The following is a 20,760-nucleotide window of genomic DNA, read 5'->3' as shown; positions in this document are numbered from 1 at the left end:
CAGGAGTCAGATCTCTGAATGATAATAATAATAACCCTTTTGGGTTGGAGTTTACTGGTGTCACTAATAAACAGGTTATCCAGTTTTTGGATATTTAACTGTATGCAAATAGCGACAGTAAAGTACAATATAAACCCTATAGAAAGGATACTCAATAATTTTTTGGATGCCAGTAGTTCTCATCCTCCACATTTATTAGATTCCCTTCCATATGGGGAATTAAAGAGGATTTTCAAACATACCTCTGATAGTCATCTGATTGAACAGGAATTTATGTTAAAGACAGGCTGTTGCAGAGAGACTATTTAGATGCCTTTATAGAGAAAGCTAGGAATAGATTGAAGGGCAACTATGATGGCTATGGGACTATCATTAGAAATGAAACTTACAGGCCAGTTAAGGATAAAGATATAGTTGAAGGGGAATGTATATATTTTTGTGACTAAGTACTCCCCTTTTTCACCTGTTTTGAAGGGCTTAGTTGATACTCTGTGGCCTATTGTGTGTTATGACGAATTGGGACATCTATTTCCTAAGAAGGTCACTTTCTCATATGGTAGGCATGGTAATTTAAAAGAAATTCTTAGTTTTAAAAATAAGAGACCTTTAAGTGATCAGATAGGAATGTATAAATGTGGAAGATGTAAAGTTTGTTCTAGGGTGAGGAATATTTCTGGCACTAGTATTAACGGTAAAAAAGTTTGTGATTACTGGTAGGTTTGACTGCCATTCTTGTGGGGTAGTTTATATTTTGGGTTGTGACTGTTCCCCTCCTAAATGGTATATTGGTCAGACTAAGTGTATAATCAAAGCTCGTATTATGGAGCATTTGGGTGACATTAGGAATAAGCAGCTAGATAGTCCTATTGCAGATCATTTCCATAAAGTACATGGGGGACAAGATGGAAGTTTATTTTTTAGTGTGTTATCTAAACCATTAACAATGGGTGGGGATAATTTTGCATTTCAGTTACTAAAGTTGGAAAGTAGATTTATCTTAAATTATAGAACACTTACACCAAGAAGCTTAAACTTGGATATTAACTTGAATGTCTGAGTTGCTGTTTTGTAGGGTTTATTCTTTGTATGGATGTTTGTAGCCACAGTGGTACAGCGGTAGCGTTGTTGCCTCACAGCAAGAGGTTCTCCCGTTCGATTCTCGGCTGGAGTGCCTTCTGTGTGGAGTCTGCATGTCCTCCCTGTGATAGAGTGGCCTCCGAAAGACATGCGTGAATGGGCATGTCTCCGCTGAAGGTTGGGCGTCGGGCTGGCAACTCAGCACCATAAAACTCTACTGCCATCATTAGCGGACCGGAGTTCAGCTGTGGCGACCCCTAACTGGGAAAAGCCGAAAAGACAAACAACAACATTCGTTGTATGGATGTTTATGGGTATGGCTCTTTAAGAGCTGTTTAAGTGGCAAATTGTTAGTAATTATTCAATTGAAGTTTTGTATAAAGAGACTGCATGGTGTTTTAAAAGTTATTCCTCTGAAGGCATTTATCCAAGGTACCAGAACGCTATTAAATCTTTTGCAGTCGATGGTGACTCCGTCAGTTTTTTTGTTAGTTTTTGCTGATTTTGTTCTGTTTTTTTTATGCTTTTGAGACGAGGCCTGGATCTCTGAAATTCTTCCGGTGGAGGTAATGGCTACCAAAAAGAGTGTTTTCGAAGATAAAAACTTCAGATCACATTCCACACAGGGTTAAAAAGGAGAGTGCATCACTGCTTGAAGTACTAGGTTCAAATCCCAAACAGGAGTCAGATCTCGGAATGGGGGCTTTAACAGAAGAGTGCCTCTGAGGAATGATTTACAAAGTCTGAGAGGCTAAAGAACGTTCATCCAAGCCACTGTGCAAATTAGAGATGGCAGCTAATTGTAGTTTGATGGTGGAAGGAGAAGCTCAAGCATTAAACAGAGTGGCTAAAAAATCTAGGACATGGTCTATGGAAGCTGAAAAGGGATCTATTTGTTTTTCAAGGGCCCAATCTTTTCCACTTACTGGTATACAGTTTTCGAGTGGAAGACTTGTAAGCCAATAAAAGGATGTGGAGTACTGGAAAAGAAATATTGGGACGCCTGACACTTAATGGAACTGGAGGAACCATGCAGTTAGCTTCAGATTAAAAATGTTTGGGTGAACAAGACCGCCGGATGGGACAGGAGATCTGGCACTGAGTCCAGAATCAAGGGTTATCAAATTAGATACGGCCAAAGAAAGTGAAACCAAGTCTGTCAAGGCCCAAAGGGAACAATGAAGACCATTTTGCTCTTTAACCTGAATACTTTCAGTAAAAAAATGGGAATTAGAGGTATCGGGGGAAAGGCATATAGGAGACCGGCAGGCCAATTGTGGAGGACAGTGTCCCTGGGTGACTTTCCCAGAGGGGAAATCAGGGCGAAGTAATTGCTGTTATTTAGGGGAGACATGAACAGATTGTAGCAGGGTTGACCCCAAAGGCAGAAAATCATCTTCGCCACATTTTGATTGAGAGACCACTCGTGAGTCTGAAGGATGCATCTGCTCAGCTTGTCCGCAATTACACTGGCACTTCCCTGAATGTGCATTGCTATAAGAAAGTGGTTGGAAGAGATCACCCACTGCTACACTCTAAGGGCTTCTCAATAAAAAGGATAAGACCTGGTTTCTCCCTGTTTGTTGATGTACCAAATCACTGACATATTGTCCACTTGAATTGCAATAGTTCCCTGAGGAAGAGCTGTCTGAAAGGCTTGCAACACAAGAAGCACTGCACTTATCTCCAGGACATAGATGTGCAAGTTGGACTCTAACTGGGACCAAGTGCATTGGACGTCTTGGCCAGAAAATGACCAGCCATCTGGGAGGTGTCCATGGTCACTATGACTGTGGGCTCCAGAAAAACAAAAGGATGACTGTGGAGAGCTTGATCAGAATGCACCCACCAAAGAAGATCCATTTTGCAATGGCTGGCGGACAGGACTTGTTCAGACAAAAGATGATGAAGTATAGACCACTAGGAGGCTAATAGCCATTGCAGAATTATCATACGTAACCTGGCTAGTGGCACTAGAGTTATAGAAGCTGCCACAAATCCTAGAGCTTTTAAGACTAAATCTGCTGGAACCTTCTTTTTGTAAATTAACTTTTGTACCTGAGCCACAATTCTCTGATGACATTCTGGAGGAAGAGATGCTATTATTTGAGTATTCAGTACTACTCCTATGAATTCTAAATTTTGTGTCAAGGTTAAACATGACTTATCTAGATTTACTGTGATCCCCACATGGGCACAGATGTTGACAGTGTAGTCCCTGGCTGTTATCAACTGATGCTTGGTCGAAGTGGTTATGAGCCAGTCATCCAAGTACAGAAAAACATGGAATCCTTGTAATCTCAAGTGAGCTGCTACTACTGTCATGCATTTGGTGAACACCTTGGGAGCTGCAGTGAGTCCAAAGGGCAGTACTGTGAATTGGTAATGACTGACTCCCAGCCAGAAGCAAAGGAACCTTATGGAGTGTTTGTCCATTTTCACATGGTGACCATCCAGAACTTTGTTTGCTGAACTGATTTGTTCTGTACACTGAGATCCAAAATTGGTTTCCAGTCCCCTGTCATTTTTGGCACAAAAACAAATCTTGAGTAGATTCTGGATCCTTCTTAGTCTGGTGGAACTCGTTGGATGACTATTTTTTCCATTGTTTTTGGATTTCTTGTACAGAGACTCCCTCTGATTTGGTGGAACTTTGGGGATTTTCTTTTAAACAGGGGGAGGTTGAGAAAAGGGAATGGTATAGCCTCTGGATACTCTGGATATGATCTGTTGCACACAGGAATCTGTTGTTATGTCTAGCTAGGCATTTAGGTGCAAGGATAACTGCCTCCCAACTGCCCCCAGAGGAAGAGAATCGGGCCTCCCTTCTGGAACACTGAAAGGACTTGCCTGGGAATAAATCCTTTAAGACCTGGTTTTGTGGACCACCTCTGCACGAAGGCAGCATCTTCCATTTTGGTTCCCCACTTTGCCCCTGGGGGAACTCCCTCCACGTGTGTCTTGGAATAGCCCTTGAAATTTTTTGAACCACATTTTTCCACCGCTCCTCTGGTTCCTAGAAAAAGATCTTTGGGGAGTGGAAAAACACACACCCACAACTGAAAAGGTCTTACTATCTTACTCACACCTGGACAAAGTTTCTTTCACTTTCGGCCAAACAAGGATGTTCCATCAAAAGGAGCACTGACAAAGAAGACTTGAATGGTTGCATAAAATCACATAGGCACATCCAGGCTTGTCTCCTAATGGCTACGCCTGTACCCATTGCTCTAGAAATCCCTTCGACTGTATGTGCAATCAGTCTCTTGGATGAACTGGACACAGACTCCAGTGCGGCTAACTGGGAAGCCACTTTCTATTGGACTCCCTCAGCTACATTTCCCGCCACAGTGTCTGATAACTCCTTGATCAGATCCCACTGGAATCTGGTAAAATGTGCCAAAAAATTCAAGGATCTTATGGTGAAGGTCGATGAAGCGTGGACCCACTTTCCAAATCTGTCCATAGCCTGGGACTCCCTGTTGGGCGGATGGACAGAGGAACTCTCCTCAGCCAGTTTCTTCTTAGTGCCGGCCGCTATGACAATAGCATCATCTGCAAGACCCTTCACTCAAAACTGTTTGTCTGCGGGTGCAGAAAGTATTTTGTCTGGTCTTTTGGGGATGGGGTTGATGGTGTCAGAAGCCTTCCATGCCCACTGTGAAATCAAAGAGTTCATCAGCAGGTGGAGTCACCCAAGAAGTAGATGGGTAGGTGCTGAATGTCTGCAGGTAAACAGACTCCTCAGAGGAAGGGTTTTGGGACTTCCAGCCACCCCCCCTGTTTCAGAATTTCCAAGATGTCTCCAAAGGAGACATCTTCAGGGGGTGACCATGGGGACCCTCCCCCCTCATCAAAATCTATATCTTCAGTGACTGATTCCTGGGGGGAATCCAAGTTCTTCCTCTTGCACTTTTTTCTGAGGAAGTACCTCAGAAAGATAATCTGGGGAAGTATCAGAAGATGACAGTACCTGTGGCTGTAACACCTGAGGCTTCAGTACCCGCTGTCCCAGTGGAGAGTCAGGAGGAAAAGTAGAGCTGGGGGGGGGGGGGTATCTCTTCCGAAGGGGTAGGCACCAACTGAGTCTCTGCAAGAGAAAGGGCCCTCTGCATTGCCTCAAAGGCCAGCCCATGAAGAGGAAAGGGAGGCCAGTACTGAGAAAGACTGCCTCGGAACTGGGGTTGCTCCCCGCTCTGAAGAACCGACCCTTGAGACTGAAGTAAGAGTGTAACTAACTCAGGCCGAAGCCCTGAGAAGCAGGGATGGCTCCAAAATACCTGGAATCAAAACCTGCTCCCCTGAACTGACAGGGTAGCCACAACTCTGGGAGGTCTCCAGTTCAGAAATAACTGAAGAACTCGGGGTAACTGCCAACTCTGCAGAAGCGAACAGCTCTGGAGCAGACATAGATGGTGCCAGCAGAACCAGAAAAGAGAAGACCTCAAAGGAGGTTAGAGGAGGAGGAGGAGGAGTAGTCAATGGGGTGAAGGAAGTGTTGGTACCAAGACCTGAGGGAATGGGTACCAAAGATGGGCCTGAAAGCCCTCTATCCCACAAAATTGTATTCAGCAGCCTCTCCACGACAAGTTCTGAAAGACTTTTGGTGGAGCAGACCGACACAGTGGAAGGGGACTTGGGTCTCTGTAAAAATATTTCTGGTAGTTCCCCAGCAAAGGCTCTAACGATGGACAGTAAGATGCTCTAGGCAGAATGGTCTTAGTGAGATAGATGCTAATTCCTGTGTCGAGACCTTTGACGTTGAAGGACTCGAAATTATAATCAATGCCAAAACTGAAGTTGTTGGCACAGGAGTGTCAGAAACAGAGGCCTTCGGTTCAGAGGGAACTTTTGGAACAGAGGTCTTCAATTTTTTGGCTTTCAGAACTGACAGGGAGGTGGGAACCGATAGACTACACTTTTTTGATTTATCGACAGACGAAGAAGAGGATGAAGATGAAATATCTGTGTTAGCTTTGTCAGCAGTGGATATAGCTTCTCCAAAGGCTGAAGGCAAAAGTCCTTTTAGAATTAACTTGTTGCGCCTTTCCACCAAAGCCCTGTGGCTGAAGGCGTGACAAATACTACCATCCTCCTGTAAGTGAAGGGGACCAAGATAATAGACATATAAGGAGTGGAAATCTGAAGAGGGAATTTTATGGACGGCATTTTTTGAAACCAGAAGGGGCCTTACCCTTATTAGCCACGACAGACAGAGAAATACAAGGAGAAAGTCACAGAGAAGAAGAAATATACTTATTTTTTGGTAATTATAATAAGGAAACGACAATCAGCGATGAGAATAAAGATGTACACAAACGTGTACTGGGGGAGAAAGATTACTGAATAAGAGAGTGAGAGAGAGGGATCTATCAACAGTGATAGTTGGGAAGTTATACAGTACTGTAAAGGGAAAAGAAGCATCAACAAGGATACACAAGTATATGAAAATGAAAGAAAAGGAAAGATACAAAAAGATGTTACCTAATCCCACAAACGTTTGAGAGTATCAGCTAAACACAACTGTTTCAGAAAGTGGCAAACGAGATCTGAGGTAATTGAGAGAGAGGGATTCTGGGTAGAGGTGAAGCTCATGAGTTTTTGGCTGGGGCGAGCTGTAATAACAGCCGAGTTGATTCTGATGTCAGAACCGAAGCCTTCTGTCAAGACTGACAACAACAGATGAAGTATTAAAAAAAGAGAAGAAGAGAGGCAGAGATAAACAACATTGTCAGCATTATTTTTATTAGACTCAACCATCTTGGGCTTCTCAGTTACAGAAGGAACATCCTTATTAATTGACAGCTTCCTTTTGAGGAAAGAGCCCTTGGATGTGGAAGGAGAAGACACTAACAACAGATCCAGCCCTGAGTTTTTCCAGTTCTAAACCATTACTTGGTGGTGGTGAGCTTTAAAGAGGTGCACACACAAGTTATGTACTTACCGTAATGTTCCATGTTTGTTGTCCACCTTGCTTTCATTCTTACTGGCTGGGTTCACATTCAATCCTTGTTTCCAACTCAGCCGCATTCTAAAGCTCAGAGTCTTCCACTTGGCTCGTGGCTGAACACCCTGTCCCATGATGCACTGGTGTGCTACCTCAGATCTTGTTTGCCAATACTTATAGTAAGTATCAACTTGCACAGCATTATAAGACATTAGAGAGAGAGAGTGAAAGTCAGAAAACTTCCTTGGTAAAAGGAAAAAAATTCCTCTCGATCCTCCAGAAACTCTAGGCTGGGGAAGGAGGGTGGGATGTAAGAATGAAGGCAAGATGGACAACAAACATGGAACATTATGTTAAGTACATAATTTCTTTATGCCATGTTGTCTTATCTTGCCCTCATTCTTACAGGTTGGGACAGCGTCCCTATCACCATATATCCTGGTGGCTCACGGGAGTATATTTTTCAGGACAGTGGAACCAAAAGAGGCCCTGTCCCTGGAGGCCATGTCTACCTTGTAATGAGTAATGAGGGTGTGAGATCTGGCCCACGTAGCCGCACCACAAATATTATCTAGTGGCAGTCTAGCCTGAAACGTAGATGAAGTTGCAATCGCCCTTGTGGAGTGACTTTTGATTCTAAAGGGGATATGTCTATTGTTAGAAGTGTATATAAATGTGATACAATTTGAAAGCCATCTCGAAAGCATGACCTTTGAAAAAGGATCATATTTTTTAGCCTCTGAAAAGGAGATGAACAGCTGATCAGACTTCCTGAAAACTTTAGTTCTGTGTAAATAGAAGCGAAGTTGTCTATGTACATCCAACTGATGGAGTGTGCATTCTGCCTTGTTGCCATGACTGGGGGAAAAACTGAAAGCTCAATAGATTAAGATTAGCTTCCAAGCACACCTTTGGTAAGAAAGATGGATTAGTTCGCAGAGACACCCTGTCCTTATGGAAAATCATATAAGGAGGTCTGACTGACAAAGCTTGAAGCTCAAAGACTCTTCTGGCAGATGTGATAGGAATCAGTAAAATTGTTGTCCATGATAAAAATTTGATGTCACATGTTGACTCAAATGGAGGAAGGATCAGATGAGACAGTACAAAATTTAGGTCGGAAGGTGGAACAGGGTCCTTGATGGGAGGTCTTAATAAGCAGGTGCCCTTCAGAAATGCTCTGGATAATCTGTGGGACATCAAATTTGGTGTTACGTCACTTGCATGAAAACTGGAAATTGCAGCCAGTTGTACCTTGATACTAGCTACAGCAGAACCTTTATGAAACACTTCAGCCAAGAAATCCAAATAGAGCTTATGCACAGAAAAAGGGTCAAGAGTTCTTTCTGAAGCCCAATAAGAGAATCTTCTCCATTTACTGAGATATAATTTTCTGGTAGAGGACTTATATGAGGAAAGAAGTATGTGCTTTACTGCTGGTAGGAAGCCTGACTATATTTGGAACTGGAGCAGTCAAGCTGTCAACTTGAGGGTCTGGAGGGAGGGGTGGTGCGTTCCTGACAAATGAGTCAGAAGGTCTGGAACTGGGTCCAGAATCCTTGGTTCCTCTTGAAGATGAGGCCATAGGAAGGGAAACCAGATCTGACGAGGCCAGTAGGGGGCAATGAGAATCAGCCTGATTCCCAAGGATTTGGCTTCCTGGATAACTCTGTGTATTAGAGGGAAGGGGGGAAAGGCATAAAGAAGTCCAAAGGGCCAATCGTGCCCTATTGCATCCCTTGGTGACTCCCCCGGAGGGGGGACTAGAGCAAAGTATTTGCTGCATTTGGTGTTTAGGGGGTTGGCAAAGAGGTCGCAGCAAGGTTGGCCCCACTTTCGGAAAATCCTTTCCACTATCTCTTGCTTTAGGGACCACTCGTGAGGCATGAGTATTGCCCTGCTGAAACTGTCTGCTATCACGTTAGCTCTCCCCAGGATATGCGGTGCCACTAGAAAGTGCTGGGAAGACGTTGCCCAATCCCACACTCTGAGTGCCTCTCAACAAAGGGGGTAAGAACTGGTTCCTCCTTGCTTGTTTACGTACCAGACTACTGACATGTTGCCTGTTTGAACTGCAATCATTCCTAGTGGAAGAGAGTTCTGAAGTGACTGCAACACCAAGAGCACAGCTCTCATCTCTAGGATACTGATGCACAGGTGGGCCTCGTGATCCTGCCAGGTGCCTAATGCCCCCCCACCCTATCCGGGAGGCGCCTGTAGTCACCATGGCTATAGGCTGTTGAGGAAGAAAGAGACAACCTACTGTCACATGGTTGGAAATGAGCCACCATCTCAGGTCTCTCTTGCAAGATTCTGTGATCATGATTTTGTGAGACATGGGTAGTTCTGGTAACGACCATTGGACAAATAGGAGCCACTGAAAAATTCTCATGTGCATGCAAGCTAAAGGGACTAAAGGTATCGCTGGTGTAATGGTTCCCAGGAGTTGAAGAAATTTTTTTACTTTGACTTTGGTCTTCGACATGAGATTGAGAATTTGCTGTCTGAGTAACAAAACTCTTTCCACTGGCAATCTTGCCATCATATAGACTGTGTCTAGGTATGCTCTTATATAGATGATATGTTGCAATGGCAACAAGGCATATTTTTCTGAATTTATAGTAATCCCCAAGTATGAACAGAGTTGTAAGGTGGCGTCCCTTGCTTGTTGGAGTAGATGCTTGGTGGTGGCAGTTAGGAGCCAGTCGTCTAAGTATGGAAACACTTGGAATCCTAGATGCCTCAAGTGAGCCATAACCACTGCCATGCATTTGCTGAACACTCTGGGGGCTGTAGTGTGACCAAAGGGCAGAGCTCAAAACTGGTAATGACTGGCTCCCAATTGGAAGCACAGATGACTCCTTGACGGCCTTGTCCATTTTTATGTGGTAGTAGGCATCTTGGAGGTCTATACAGCACATCCAATTGTCCTTCCCTAAAAAGGGGATAACTGACTGCAGTGTCACCATCCAGAACTTGGTCTTCTTTACAGATTCATTTAATTTGCTGAGATCCAAGATGGATCTCCAGTCCCCTGTTCTTTTTGGCACTAAAAAGAATCTTGAGTAAGTTCCAGATCCTATCTGGTCTGTGGGGACTCTATGGATGACTCTTTTATCTAGTAACTTTTGAATCTCTACGGTTGCTTGATCCCTTTGACTAGGTGGAACATCTGGGATGTTTTTCAAGGTTGGGATAGGGAGGGAAAAGGGTATGGAGTAGCCTCTGGATATTATGCTTTGTGCCCATCTGTCTCTTGCAATTTCTCGCCAGGCTTCTGGGTGCAAAGACAAACGACCCTCAACTGCCTCCAGGAGTGCTGAATGGGCCTACAGTGAAAGGAATCGCGGTCGCCTTGGTTCTGCGGACCCCTTCTGCTGCAAGGATGGCGTCTACCATTATTACCTCTCCCTCTGCCCCTGGAGAAGGTTCACCTCATGTGTTTGAAAAAATCCCTGGGATTTTTTTAACCACACCCCCCCCCCCCCAGACCCTTAGGATATGTTCTCAAAGGTACAGAAAAATGCACTCCAATAGCAGAGTTTTACCTTCCTGCTTGCATCTGATGAGTGTATCTTTGACTTTCGGTCCAAAGAGTGAGGAATCATCAAAAGGAACATTTACAAAGGTAGACTTAAAAGGTTCTGTGAAGTTACACAAGCGCATCCAAGAGTGTCACCTCAGGGAAACTCCTGAACACGCTGCTCTATTCGCTCCATCTGCTGCATATGAAATGAGTCTCATGGAGGAGTTCACTACGGAGGTGAAGGTGGATAGCAGAGAGGTCACCTTATCTGAGACTCCTGCAGCTAATGAATCTTGAAGAGTATCTCCTAGCTCCTTCAGGAGATCTCTCTGTAGTCTTGTGAAATGTGCCAAGTAATTCAGTGATCTGAGAGCAAATGCTGCTGAAGAAAACACGCGCTTCCCATATTTGTCCATTGCATGAGACTCTTTGTTAGGTGGATGGACAGATTAGGATATTTCGGTCAGTTCCTTCTTGGTGGCTGCTGCCACCATAGTATTCGCAGGAATGCCCTTAGATAGAAAATGTTTATCATCTGGGGCTGTAATAAATTTGTTAGGCCTCCGAGGGACTGGTTCCACTGCATCTGAAGACTCCCACAAGTTACGATTAATAGTTCCAAAAGTACATCGAAAGGTGGAGATACCTAGGAGGCTGAAAGGTGAGACCCGAAGGCTTTCAGGTACACTGACTCCTCCTCAGAAGGGTTGATGGACTTCCAGCCGCCTCTCTGCATAAGGACCTCTAGGATATCTGCAAAGGAGATATCCTCAGGGGGTGATTGTGGGGACCCTTCTGATTCCTCGAGGTCAGTGTCATATGTAAGAGACTCATCCGGGGAGTCAATGTGCTTCCTCTTGCAAAGCCTCTTCTGGGGGGGCCCTCTTCAGAAGGATATTCTGGTGAGGTTTCAGAAGAGGGAAGTTCACTCGATGGGGTATCTTGAGACCTAGGATCTCCGCTGGTCTGTGGTTGGGGTGGTGCAGAGACAGAAGCCGGTGCCTTAGGGGGAAGAATGTCAGAACCTTCGTGTAAAGCTGTGTGGGAGGACAGCACACTCCTCATCAGCTCAAAAGCCGCTCTCCCCTGATCCGAGGATCCCTCTGGCTCCGAAAAGTCAGAGGAAATCCCTGGAACCAAGGAAGCCTGCTCCGAAGTTGATGTAGGCACCAAGCTCAACTGTGCCGAGGCACCGAGGAGTAAACTTGGACCTGACAAGTGTCGGACCAGAGTCCTGCCCCTGGACCCAGCCGGAGAGCTTCGGCCCCTAGACATCCTGGATGGCACCGAGGGCATCAGAGCAAAAGATGGTTCCGAAATCCTAACTGTGGGTCTCAGCACCGATGGTTCTATCACAATAGGTTCCAAACATTCCTGCTCTGATGATCTAGGTTGGCTTAGAGGAGGAATCATAGTGGATGAAAAATCTTTACTGGCTCCAAGTCCGAATGGGATGGGGCCAACAGAATTTTGCCTAGCGCCGGGGACTCCAGTAGCCTTCGCACCACCCTATCCACGTCATCATCTGGATAAGGTTCTAGAGGACCGAGACGAAGGAGTCAGTGAGATACCTCTTTGTAGTATGGGTGATTTCAGTGTCGGGGAGACCGGTGTCAATTCAGGAGACGGGCTCCGAAAATGTTTTTCCATCGGTTCTGAAAACTTAGGAGCCGAGGATGAAGACTTATCAGACCCATGTTCCTTCAGATCCGAGTGAGTTGATTTGGACACTTTTTTGGCAGGCTCCGAATAACAGCAAGCAGAAATACAAGTCATCCTTTACGGATAAACACTAAAACAAATGACAAATGGAACAGGGAGAAGGCCTAATGAGAAATGACGGCCCAAAAGGGTTTTAAACAGCAACCAAGCAGTAAATAATAGAAATACTTACCAATTAGATTAAGCTATTCACTATTTTATATATATATATATATATATATATATATATATATATATATATTACTGGAATAATTCTAAAAATGAGAAATATTCGAAGAAAAAAATGTAGACTTAGCCACAGCCAAAATGGAGACCTCCAACTTGCCTCACAGCAAACGAGATCTGAGGTAGCACACCAGTGTATCATGGGACTGGGTGTCCATCCACGAGCCAAGTGGAAGACTCTGAGCTTCAGAATGCGGCAGAGTTGGAACCGAGGATCGGTTTCCGAGCCCAACCAGTAAGAATGAAGACAAGACAGGACAACATAACATGCAGTGCTCTGAGAAAACAGTCTCTCTCAAATATTTCACACACTTTAGGTGCTTGTCCTTGATTATAATCTTCATATCATAAGGGCTCTTTTTGAAAACATGCATATCTTTGCCTTTATCCATACTAACACCACCGAATGCAGAAGCAGGAATTAGCAAACATAATCACTAAAATGCATTTAATGATAAACAAAAGCAGTAATGTGCCTCTAAATCAGTCCAAGAGCAATCTAACAGTACAGTGTAACATGGTAGAAAATGGTTCTGAAGGAAACTCTGTAACCTCAAAGATAAGTAAAATGAAAAGATCTGTTCTTATTTAAAACCCACAGTAACTTTAGCACACAGACATTTTATTAGGAAGTTGAAGTAACCTGGGACCATTTTTAAATGACTGGCTTCAGCATGTGGCTTAAGAGAGTTGAAGAAGGGGTGCTTGATGTCAAGGATTATAGGTAAGAGGAGGGTTAAGGTGGCCTGGGAATTTTTTATGAGCCAAGCTAAGTATGTTCTAGATTTAGTAGTAGAGGTGACAGAGCTGAAATTCTCAACACCCAATTGCACTTATGCGTGCTGTGCCTTTACGTGCCTACATGTGCAAGCAATATTACTACTATCCCAATGATAAGATGACTTTGGAAATGAGTGTGGACAGGAGTTAGCCTGGTAAGTCACCTATAAAAATGCAGGTACACTGGCCTGCATTACACTTGTGAGCCATGCATATTTACAAAAATGGAAAAATAGGACAGACAATATTTAATTTTGGTAATTGCATCATGTTTGCAATCTGCCTCATTTGCAGCCCATTTCCATCTCTAAGCATCAGCTTCAATGCAGTCCAACTTAAAGGCAAAAACATCAGTTTTATGCATACAAGTAAAGCAAACATTGACAAACCAAGCATATCACCAGCTCCTTCATCACCAAATCCATCTTTGTCCATGTGCAAACCACACTTATCTTTCAAAGGACTTGCATAACTCTGATCAGGCAGAAGGCTTTCACTAGTATTCATTAGCAAGTTATCATCAGATGTATTCCCTTGTCGTAAGACTTCAGGATCTTCACCTGCAAACAAAAGGGAAGGAAACAAGTAATTGTTAACATTAAATAGTGACCCAGAGTAAAGGTGAATTGCAACAATACCGGTTAAAGATATGCAGTACACAAAAAGGAGGCATGAGAAAGAGAAGTGAAGGAAATGAAAAAAAAAAACAGCAGTGTAAGGCAGTTCCCATAACATCAGACAAAGACAGACTCTTAGCAGCAGCAAAATAAATGGGTTGTCTCCTTACTTCTATCTATCTATCTATCTATCTATCTATCTATCTATCTATCTATCTATCTATCTGTCTATTTTTCCAGATTTAACTTTGTCTCCAACTGTGGGGCAATGCCAGTCTTAAATATGGATTCATGTCAATGTATGCAAAAACAAGTCACCTCAACCATCAAGTACTTCAGTGTTAAACTTATCAACAGTGACTTTCAATGAAGCCTGAAAAGTGTAATATAATACAACTATATAAAAAGCACCTGTAGGCCAGCATGAAGAAGGCTGAAGTGGGACGAGGGATGGCTAAATGCAGGGCTCCATAGGTACATAGATTAATACTAGGCTAATTGCCCTTGTGGGCCATTTTAAGCCTAGCCAATTACCCCACGTGAGAATCAAACCCTGTACCTTGTGTCGGCAAGGTAAACACCTTAACCAGTCTGCCATACCCAACCCTGTCTCCCTTGGAATTTTGCTGCTATGGTGAGTACCTCATATAGACAAATTACTTTTTTTTCAAGGAAGAATCTTGGAATCTGTAGTCAATATAAAAAGAGCACACTTGCAATCACTACATTAGCCCTGACAAAGAGTAGCAAGGCAGGTGATTGTGACACAATATGTTTATGGTTTGCTTTTCCAAGCCAACTCAGTTCTGGTATTGTGTGTCCAATTTGTAGCATTTAAGAAAGGTGCGAACTTAAACAATGATGACGAGGATGATGGTTTGATCTCAAGTATGATGCTCTGATATCAAGTATGATGCTCATTTCAGATCAATAAGGCCACTGAATTAACAGATATCAGAGTTACTGCAGAGAAACAGGCAGAAACAGTAAAAACAATTCTAGTTTATTGAAACAACCAGTAGTGAAAGAAGGGAAATATGACTGAGATAGTTAAGTTAGTCAGTTAGTTATAGAGATAGTACCATTGTGTAAGTTCAACTTACCATAACATCAGTATCAGAACTTGTAAGTCTACCCTGCTGGGCAGACTGAAGACTTTGGGCTGGCTGTCCCTGTGGTGTAGTGTTGAGACTCAAGGCACAAAGACATATGGGATTCAGAAGGAAGATCTGAGAGGGTGGAATTGTTCGTCCTCTACAAGCAGAAAATACTCTCTCCACCACCTCAAAGGCAGAATTCTCCTGGGAGAAGGAGGCAGACAGAGCCAAGAACACATGCTTCTGGACTGTTGGCTTCCTCTGACCTGAAGGCAGCCCACCCAAGGCAGAGGTCTGAGCCAAAACTTCCAATGCCAAGACTTTGAGGAGCAGAGACAGCTCCAACAACTTCTGAGTAGACTCTTAACACCTTGGATCCGACAACGACACTATAGCTCCGAGAGTCATCACTTGGAGCCTGTGCACTCAGAGAATGTATCAGAGTAGAAGATACAACAATCTTCGGCTCAGATACAGACAGTACCAGAAGACTCAGATCCAAGGGCTTCAAAGCCAAGGGTCAGTTTGGAGAAGGGGCCAAGATGGGTGGAGTAGAACTGGTAAAGGTCTATGGACCTGAAGGGGTAGAAGCTGGGAGAACTCCCATCTGAATCTGTGCCAAGAGACACTTCCTCATCATTCTACCCACATCTGCTTCTGTCAGGCTCCTGGAAGAATGAGAAGAGGCCACTTAAGGTGACCTAGAATTGGGGCATCTCTCCAAAAAAGGTGATGGCAGCCGGGAAGGAACAAGGTCCAGACAGGATGCATACCGGGTCCAAGGGAGCTTTTTCAGATCCGAAGGTACAGGATCTGATGATGCAGATCAGGCATCTGAGGCAGACAAGGTATGGAGTATCCTTTCTCCCTCATTTTTAGGCTAAAGAAACTATACAGTGAGATGGATAGTCTGGCTTAAAGTAAACCTGAATACCACTTCAGGCATAAAAGTGGTATTAGTTCACAAAGAAACCCTGTCCCTATGGTAAAGGAGATAGGGTTGACTCACCATAACAGATTGCAACTCAGATACCTTTCTTGCAGTAAAACTGATTTCCTTCTTGCAATAAAACTGATTTCCATGTTAAGAACCTCAAGTCAGTCAGGCTAGCTGGTTCAAACAGAGCAAGTGTTAGCTCCACTAACACAAAATTAAGATCGCAAAGAGGGGGTCACTAGTTTTCTTGGAGGCCTCTAATGCAAAACCCTTTTCAAGAACATTTTGATGCAAGACTCAATTGAAAGAGGTGTACCCATGGGCAAATATACTAAAATGTCCGATAAACCCTGATAGACGAATAAGAAGGGTCATAGGATAGTAACTTGCACAAATATTGTAAAACTAGAGAACATCTAGCCCTGAATGGGTGCTGGTTATATTGTTGGCATCAACTAGAAAACCTTTTCCATTTGCTAATATATGATTTCCTAGAAGCAGTCTTTCTTGCCTCCATTAGTACCAGCTGCACACCCTCAGTAAACAGGTGCCTAAAAAAAATTAAGGCCCTATCATCCATGCAGTCAGCTGAAGATGACTGATTTCAGGTGAATCAAACACCCTTGTTCTTGTGCGAGTAGATGCAGTCTGTGAGGAAGCTTGTGGTAATAGCCCCTGTTCATTTCCAAAAGAAGGAAGAACCACTGTTGCCTGAGCTAGAAGGGAGTCACCACAATGGCATTGGGGGATTTCTTCTGAATCTTCAGAATTACCCTGGATATCAGTGGAAAGGGTGGAAAATCATACAGGAACATTCCTGTCTATGGAAAAGAAAAGGCATCTGTCTTCCTGGACTTCTTTTATGGAGTGCTGGAACAGAATTTTGCCAGTTGATTGTTCAGAGAGGAGGCAAAGACATCTGCTTGAGGTATTCCCCACAGATGGATCAAATCTTGGAAGACCTTCCCTAATTTAGTTTCCATTTGTGAGGGTCTGCCCTGGTCCTGCTCAGCTTGTCTGCAACACAGTTTTGCTCTGATGGAATGTAGGATGCCTGTAGAGTGATATTGTGCTGTGAAGCTATATCTCAAGATAACGTGGCTAGTCTGCAAAGGGGGTATGACCTGGTTCCCCTTCTTAGTTCATGTATCACGTGACTGTGTTATTGTCTGTACCATTTTAATAGGTCCCGGGGACCCTGGGACTAAAGATGATTCAGAGACGTATGTATCATGATCAGGCCAAGCATCTCCTTGTTTATTTATGTGCTTGCATCTGTCCCTGGCGTCCCACATCCCTTGCACTTTTAACCCTCTTAAAACTGCTCCCCAAGCAAAGTCCAAAGCATCTGTGGTGACTGACTGCTTTGGAGCAGGGAGGGAGGAGGGAATACCTGAATTTAATGATACTGGTTTGGAGCAGGGAGGAATAAGGGAAGACCTGGATTTAAGGATATGTGTTGTCTCCATCAAAAGATTTCTCTTCTGACAAACTGCCCATCTTCAGTTCCTAACCCCGAAAATCCTCAATTTTCCACTATAGTTACACAGTGCCCCTTGTACCTTACCTTGAGTTTGCTCCTCATCTCACTAATTGTTTCTTACTGGCTATTCCTTCTCCTTGGCTCCTATCCACCTCCATCTTTTTCCGTACCTCATACCCCCTCCTCCCTGCTCAGCTTCCTCTCTCCCGCCTTTTGTTTCCTACCCCTTCTATTTCTTTATTTGCCTGTCCCTCCCCCTTCTACTTCTCTACACCCCTCCCCTAAATCTATATAGTTACACCAGCACTTCTGGCGCCATTTTTAAATTCCCACTATTCCCTTCTAATGCTGTCTCACCACAGGCTGCTAGCTTCGTCCGCTGGTAAATGACTAACTCACTTGCACTGCATGTCTGTTTATTATACTGAAATTGCTATGTTTGTTCTGTATGTTTCTGAGTACTAGTAGGCTCGGTTCACAGACTGTTAGCATCGGGGGCTTCACCACACAGAGACCACGTGGGGTTTGCTTCCAGTGAATTAATGTGAGAGATTCTAAGTTATTTGCCTCCTGTGAATTACTTTTGGATCTTATACGTTATTCTTGCGCCTATTTCATGCATTATTAGGCAACTTTAGGCTGCTTTTGAAACATGTTTAAACTGTGACTTGACCGCACATAGTTTAATTTATGGTTGTTTATGGAAAAGTGTTTAAACTTGTACTTCATTGGATTTAGTGCTATATGGAAATTGAGGATGCACACTATGCATATAATTGAATCAGGACCTATGCTTACGTGCTGAGGTTCATCCCATCCTCATGCTCCTGCTTAGGTAATATCAGGCATTTAAACCTATTTACTACTGCACCAACTATTCTGCTACGTACCACTGGCTCAGTAATGACCTAACTGTTACTATTTGCTACAAACTGTTCCTTACAAGAGACTTTGTTATATAGTATCCCTTACATCTACTTCACATTCTCCTACATAACTGAACTACAATTGTAGTGCTTCGCTACATTGAAGATACAAAGTATTCATTAAACTGGTGCCCTACTCTAAATTTAAAGCTATACTTTGCAAGTTGTAATTGCTGTTGTACCCTAAAGTTTAAAATATAAAAAGGGCCCCTTTAATTGAACTATTTATTACTGCCCTATGCTTTGTGTTAGCTATAACCATCACATTACACAAAGTTGTTACCACTGCTAATTTCAATTGGCTCCAGCCTCAAAAGCTTGTTAAAAGATCGGTGTTGAATGTTACTTAACTGAAATAGAAACTGCAGCCATATCCTATTGTTGAAATACATTTGCTGATGCATGTGTAATATTTTACTTCAACATTAGATGTTCACTGATATATGTTTGTAACATCATGATGCTAATTTAACCCTTTTGTATCTTACTGAACTGTGAGTTATTATCTGTATTCAGAGTTTTAATTCTGGCAATGTACTGTCTTATTGTGCAGTGTTCTACAGTATTTAACTGATTTGCTGCCTCTATCCTTCCCCTAGAGTCTCCCCTTTTTTCATGCTGTCTATGCTCATACCCACATTGGAAACCCATCCCTAGGCAACTCACCATCACTCACATTGTACCAACTAACTCAGACCTTCCCCCCCTTTTATTAGTAAATTAATTATTCTTCCTGCTAATTTTTTTCCATTTGTTCCCTTCCCTTGCAGCTCACTCCTGCTGCATCTGTCCTCCCCAGGCACCCTCCATTGCTCTCCAAAATACCCTGGCTTTCCCTGAAAGAACTACCAAAAGGGATCCTACAGTGCATTTTCTTTAACTATTCAACCTCCCCCCAAGGAACTTCTACAGTGTGTATGTACTTAAGTTTAAACCTGATATAGTCTAACTTACTGTTGTATAATTTAATTCAGTGTACACTTGCTAACAGCCTACCTCGGCCTCAGTCTTCACTTTTCCCCAGACCCCTTTCTACTTTATCAGCCCATCCTCGTAATCTTTTGCATTTTGGCCACTAGGTGGCAGGATTTCTCCACTGTCTACCCCAAAAGAGCTCCAGTAAGATTTCCTTTATCCATATTAGATAAGATGTTATCAGTCAGGGATCACAGAGTTGTCATTATGATCCCACCAGCCCAGACTCCATGCTGTTTAATGGAGAGCAGATGGTAGTTTTGTAAGCAAGTGGTAAAATGGTTACAAATGGATTTTTCAAGAATTTTACCAAGAGTGGGTAGGCTAGAGATGGGGAAGAAGTGATGGAAAGAACAGGGCTTTGTTTCTTTTGGTATTGGTCTAACAAAAGATGATTTCCAAATGTTTGACATGATATTAGCGTTGAGACAAAGGTTGTGATGCAAATTCTGAAGTGCTACAAGAATCAAGGGCAGATATTGTCAGGTCCAGATGGTGAGTCCATTCAAATCTGTTCAAATAAGATTAAAATTAGCTTAGAGGCAATTTTTTGAGATGTAAAAAGCTAGAATGAATTCAGGAGGTTAGACTGTCTATGCTGTGTAACTGCATTACAGGTAGGTGACGATGTGAGAAGGATTGAGAATCCTCTGACGTCACAAAGTCAGAAGGTATAAGATTACCAGATGGGCAGGGTATGTAGCCTAGAGTGGATAATTCATTTGGGGAGGATCTTCCTGTTAGATAGTTGACTTTCTGCCAGGAATGTTTAGAGGAGTGAAGAAGGGAGGTTTGTTTAGATTTTTAGCTGTTGAGTCTACAGGTGTCCTGTCTGGTCAAATTCTTCAGAGTTTTGTATTCAGATTTGTTGGGCATGAGGTCATGTTTCAACCTTTCCCAGGCCTTATCATATAGTTTCATTAGGGATTTAAGCTCTTTGGTGAGAGATTCAGGATTTGGGTCTTTCAGTACTCTTGAAATCACTGGGAAGTGCGTGTCCTAACATCACAGTAGTACGTCTGTTAGTTGACAGGAATTTAGTGGAAGCAATGTTAGCATCAGAAAGGGAGAGTACTGGGGACCAATCAAGAAAAGCAAGCTTTGAGTGTCAAATGGAGATTTTATGAGGGGGGCTTAGGTCTGAAAGTTACTAAGTTATTAGCCTGGGGGAGTATCTTATAGGTTCATAGGTAAGTACTAGACTATCGGCCCAAGGGCCTAAGTAAGCTTAGCCAACAAGGTTCCCTGGCTTACGCCACCCAAGAAAGTTAATTTCCTGTGCCCCTGTCGAGCAGAGCCACAGAAGTGATCCCCGGGGTGTATTTCCTATTTCTCATCCACTCATCAAGATTTTTCTTGAAGAGTGTTAATGAGGAACTTTGCTTGACATAGATGGGTAGCTTGTTCCAGAGTATAGGAAGTCTCTGGGACAGGAATCTATCCCTCCA

At 43.3% G+C, this 20,760-nt stretch overlaps 1 protein-coding gene across 1 annotated transcript in view; it reads right to left on the bottom strand.

Annotated features, from left to right (window-relative positions):
• Positions 1-20,760, bottom strand: part of RAD21L1 (RAD21 cohesin complex component like 1) — a 1,222,403-nt gene that overhangs the window by 995,206 nt on the left and 206,437 nt on the right. Inside the window, exon 5 of the mRNA XM_044089023.1 lies at positions 13,667-13,837. Coding sequence (XP_043944958.1) covers positions 13,667-13,837 — 171 coding nt within the window. The remainder of the gene's footprint in view (positions 1-13,666; positions 13,838-20,760) is intronic.

The sequence above is a fragment of the Protopterus annectens genome, chromosome 12.part0 (genome assembly GCF_019279795.1).
Source record: "Protopterus annectens isolate FY-2018-M chromosome 12.part0, PAN1.0, whole genome shotgun sequence".
In the NCBI taxonomy this organism is placed as follows: Eukaryota; Metazoa; Chordata; order Ceratodontiformes; family Protopteridae; genus Protopterus; species Protopterus annectens.
This window is presented reverse-complemented; position numbering and strand designations above follow the sequence as displayed.